This window comes from Mauremys mutica, chromosome 25 (assembly GCF_020497125.1).
Source record: "Mauremys mutica isolate MM-2020 ecotype Southern chromosome 25, ASM2049712v1, whole genome shotgun sequence".
Lineage (NCBI taxonomy): Eukaryota > Metazoa > Chordata > Testudines > Geoemydidae > Mauremys > Mauremys mutica.
Window position 1 is genome coordinate 2,564,356 of NC_059096.1, and position 4,828 is coordinate 2,569,183.

The window sequence follows — 4,828 nt, forward strand, 5'->3', positions numbered from 1 at the left end:
CTCTTTACATGAATGGTCACCGTTGACTTAAATGCTAATCAGGAGAAATCATCCAATCATGGCTAACACTATGCTGAGTTGGCAAAAAAAATATCTTGCCATAGGTAGGAGGAATCCAGAAAGAAACACCCTAATAATTCTGTATAAAAAGGTAAAGGAATTGCCTTGCCGAGACATTCTTTCACTCTACTTCTATACCTTTGTTATACTTTAACAACTAATACCATCACTAACACACTATGTCTCTTCATATTGCTAGTGGATCCAGGCAGGTTTCCTCATTTGGTGGAGGTGGTGGATCAGTCAGAGTATCCAGCATAGGAAGAAGCTTTGGTAGTGGGAGTGTATGTGGTTTGGCTGGGGGATCCGGTGTCGGATTAGGGAGTGGATTAGGATGGGGAGCAGGTGGTAGCTTTGGTGGAGGCTATAGTGGTGGTTTTGGTAACGTATCAGTTGGAGGAGGCTATGGAGATGCCTACCGCAGTAGCTCATTTGGGGGCTTGGATAGTGGCTATGGTGGAGGCTTTAGTGGCGCTGATGGCAGCCTTCTGTCTGGTGGCGAAAAGGGAACCATGCAGAACCTTAATGACCGCCTCGCTAAATACCTGGATAAGGTGCGTACTCTGGAGGAGGCAAATGCTGATCTTGAACATAAAATCCGGCAGTGGTATGAGAAACATGATCCTGCTGCTGCTGGGTTACGCCATGACTACAGCAAATATTACCAGATAATTGAAGATCTTAAGAATCAGGTAATAAGTATTTTTTTCAGCACTTTACAATGGTATGCACCTTGTAACCATATCTTGTGTTAAACTATAACTCATGAGCAGTGTGTGAGTTATTACCAAATGAGAAATTCTGCTCAGAGTAATTTCAGACATTTATCATTTTCTGTTGACATTAAGAATACTTAAAGTAGTTGACTTTAAGGTGCAATATTTCTACCAGCAGATTTTTCACACATTCTTGTTAATTTAATATTACTATAAAAGTATCTATTTTACTATTAAGCATGTTCTTTTTTTTTTACTGTTTATGTATGAAAATTAATTTGTTAATCTGGAAAGGAAATACTTAATTTTAAAAAAGAGGAAGAAATCATATCTCCCTCTATGTTTACACTGCATATAAACAAATTATTTTTAAAATCTGCATTTTTCCTTTTAGCCTCTAAATTTGCCCAGTGCTGCCTCAAAATTAAATGCAAAGGATATTTTCACAGTAGTCATACAAATATTGCCTCTTTCCTTATCTATCTTTCTATTTATCCAGATCATCTCTGCAACTATTGACAATGCCAAGGTAGTCTTGCAGATTGACAATGCCAAGCTTGCTGCTGATGACTTCAGACTTAAGTGAGTTCAGTGAAAACCACAGTTAGTAATGATGGGGTAGTAACAACTTGGGCCATCTCATTTGTTTTTAAAGCAGAACTCACCATTGTTTTCTGCTTACAAACTGATTATCTCATATGATCCTTAGACATTTTTCTCTACAATTTTTAGTATTATAAGAAATATGACGTACTATTCCAAAAATGAGAACAATATTAAAATCAATTTTATAACCATAATATGCAATAGAGCTATGTTTTTAATTTTAAAAACTATTAAAACTTTTGCCAAAACACAAAAAATAGAATATAAAATAAACAGATAATAAAAATGCATTATTCTCACATCTTCTCTAATGAAATTCTGCTTTATTGATAACATATTTTTCTTGCAAGGAAAATTAATTTCTTTCTTTCTGATCTGATTATATTCTCAAAATTCTCCTAACACTTTAAAGGTATGAAAATGAGCTGTTCCTTCACCAAAGTATTGAAGCTGACATTAATGGTCTGCATAGAGTCCTACATGACCTGACTATGACAAGATCCACCCTGGAAGCACAGCTTGAAAGCCTGACTGAGGAGCTAGTGTATCTTAAGAAGAACCATGAGGAAGTAAGATCTTTGCCTTCCTTTTGCAAATATAGGTCCCAGTCGAACTCCCACTGAAGTCAATGAGAGTCTTTCCATTTAAAAGTGGTTTAAAAGTGAAATGATTTATGGTCAATTTACTATTTCAAAACATTCAGATTTTGATACTTAATTATTTCAGTTATTTAATTTTTCCCTGCTTCAGCAATTGCAATATATTTAAAATGTAAAATCTCCTTGTCTTTCATTTAACCAGGAAATGAAAAGCCTTCAGCGTGGCTCTGCGGGTGAAGTGAATGTAGAAATTAATTCTACTCCAGGAGTTGATCTAACAAAACTTCTGAATGAGATGAGAGCTCAGTATGAATACCTTGCTGAGCAAAATCGTAGGGAGGCCGAAGAACAATTTAATAAAATGGTAAAAATATGATTGATAAATTATCTGAAAGCATATTCAAATCCAAATATTTGTTTTATCACACTGTACACTATACTGTATTATGATTTTTCCAGAGTCAACAGCTGCAGCAACAAATTTCTGATGATGCTGGTGCAGCAGACTCAGCCAGGCATGAAATAACTGAGATCAAACGTACTCTTCAAACCCTGGACACCGAGCTACAAACCCTTCTGGCCAAGGTTTGTAATAGCTGCCACTTAAGGTAGCCTTTATAATTCAAAATTCTTATTCAAAAACATTTACAGTGTGCATAATAGCTTTATCCACTAGTTCGGCATTATGTAAGGGCATATTTGCATTTAATATATAATTGTTTCTAATATAGACATGTTTTGATAGCTCTCCTGTATTTATTCTAAGCACAGAAACAACTGTAATTCTAAATTAAATACTAAAGTCTATAGAGCATTAAGAATGGTGAGTTTGACTAGTTAGAAAGAATAATCAAAAGAAACAGATTTGTTTTGAACAGTCTCAAAAACACTTCATAAAGTTTTGTAATAGACGTGGCCTCAAAAGAGGCAATACAGCAATATTCCACCTTCATTACACACATGCAAGTTTATCCACGTTCAATGGCACTTTTTTTTGGCAAGAATCCAGTATGGAATATGGCCCACCGCCTTTTAAGTAAGTGTAAAATGACTGAATATGTGTATAGGGAATGCTGAATATTGAATAATCCCTTGGTGGCCTATTCAGTATTTTAATATTTACATATGATAAACCATTAATGTAAATAAAAAACAGGATATTAAAATTAATGCCATCCAACATTTTGGTATAAAGTTGTTTTATCATGTTCTCTTAGTGACTGTATTTTTCATTCATTCTGATCTGCGAAAAGACTACACTGAAAGGCTCTTACGGATTTCATCAGAAAAGCAGCCAATAGCCAAACTACTTATCTCCAACATCTCGCCAATAAGAACAAATCTGAATTCCTTTCAAACACCTGTATAGCAAATAATCATACACCAAACAGATTAAATTCTTATATTCCCACTTTGACCTTTCATTTGTTTTCATAAACTTAACATACATGTAAAATTGTTTTACGTGCGTAGCCAATGAATTTAATAGATTGTACTTTGCATTGTTTGAGAAAAGTGTTACAGAAGAAGCAGTGTATATAGCAATAAAACACTATAAAACTAGTAATATAATACTAGAAAACTATAGTGAGAAAGAGAGACGAGAAAGGAAAAATTATTTCAGAGAAATAATTTTCAACACAAAAACTAGTGGTATTGAAAACTGATAGAGAAAAAAATGTAATTTTAGTTGTATGTAAGTGTTATGATTAGGAAAATAATTTTTTCTACTTGTCTGGTATAAATTATTTTCACTGTTAAAGAAGATTTTCCTTGTGTGTAATCAAGCATTTCAGCTTCATCAGTAACATGCCATTGTTATGCACTGACAGAAATGCTCCCTTGAAGGCACCTTGTCAGAAACTGAAGGAAACTACAGTGCTCATCTTTCACAAATACAGCTTCAGATTAGCAATCTGGAGGAACAATTAAAGCAGATCAGATCTGAAATGGAATGCCAGAATGCAGAATATGAACAGCTCCTGGGCATCAAGACACATCTAGAGATGGAGATTGAGACCTATAGGCGACTGCTAAATGGAGAAGGAGGGTAAGCAAACAGCCTGAAGAAAAAACTTATTTCAGTTAGATGAATTTATTTTGAAAAACAGAACACTAGAAATAAACATCAATATACCTTATTCCAGGTTCTGTGCGTATAGGGATAAATCCTGTAAGGTGCAGATCATTCCAGTTAAGTGCCTAACTACCTTAAATTCCACTGACTTCAGTGGAAGCTGAGGGCCTTCATAATCTTGCATGAGTGCTGAACACCATGCAGGACTGAGCCCACCTTTCAAATATGACCTATAGAAAGCATCCTCTTTTTCAAGAGGAGGATTTTTTCTTCTCTATCACACTATAAATCTGATCCTGCAATGTGATGAGTCAGGGTGCTCTTAAATCTACTGACTTCAATGTGATTTGAAATCATTGAGAGATTAAAAGTTTTGGACTTTGTATGTATTTTGTCTAAATAATAATTACTAAGAAGGATATTTCTTTCTTAGTAGCACATTTCATTAAACGTTCTTCAGAAATAAAAATATTTATAAGGCTCTGTTGTGGGATCCAAGGACCGAATTCAACACACTTTGAAGTCAGTCAGAGCCTTGTGATGCCCACTGAAATAGACCTAAGTGAACTGAAAATAAATTGCTGTCTCAGCATCTTCAAATATTATAGAACTGTACATTATGTGCAGCTGCAAATACCTGAAAATGACTCCAGTTAACAGAATATCCACCACAGAAAATTTTCATTTTATCAATCAAGGAAAAAAGAGCAGTTTAATCTCACATCCATATTTGATAAACGATTTTCTTTAATCTTTATCCTATAAAGCAT

The 4,828-nt window shown here is 34.6% G+C and overlaps 1 protein-coding gene across 1 annotated transcript; it reads left to right on the top strand.

The window, feature by feature from the left end:
- The first annotated feature begins 239 nt into the window (after positions 1 to 239).
- On the top strand, positions 240 to 4,035 carry LOC123356440 (keratin, type I cytoskeletal 24-like). The gene is made up of 7 exons (XM_044999697.1): positions 240 to 369; positions 424 to 752; positions 1,276 to 1,358; positions 1,795 to 1,951; positions 2,184 to 2,345; positions 2,441 to 2,566; positions 3,814 to 4,035. Exons 1-7 carry the CDS (start codon positions 240 to 242, stop codon positions 4,033 to 4,035), a joined length of 1,209 nt encoding a protein of 402 aa, XP_044855632.1.
- Positions 4,036 to 4,828: the final 793 nt, after the last annotated feature.

What these genes read in the sequence shown, in the direction of transcription:
- LOC123356440 (XM_044999697.1), top strand. Translation starts at nt 240, where the DNA reads ATGTCTCTTCATATTGCTAGTGGATCCAGGCAGGTTTCCTCATTTGGT. An exon ending in GCTGATGACTTCAGACTTAA is followed by an intron (nt 1,359 to 1,794) that starts GTGAGTTCAGTG and finishes AACACTTTAAAG; the next exon opens with GTATGAAAATGAGCTGTTCC. An exon ending in TACAAACCCTTCTGGCCAAG is followed by an intron (nt 2,567 to 3,813) that starts GTTTGTAATAGC and finishes ATGCACTGACAG; the next exon opens with AAATGCTCCCTTGAAGGCAC.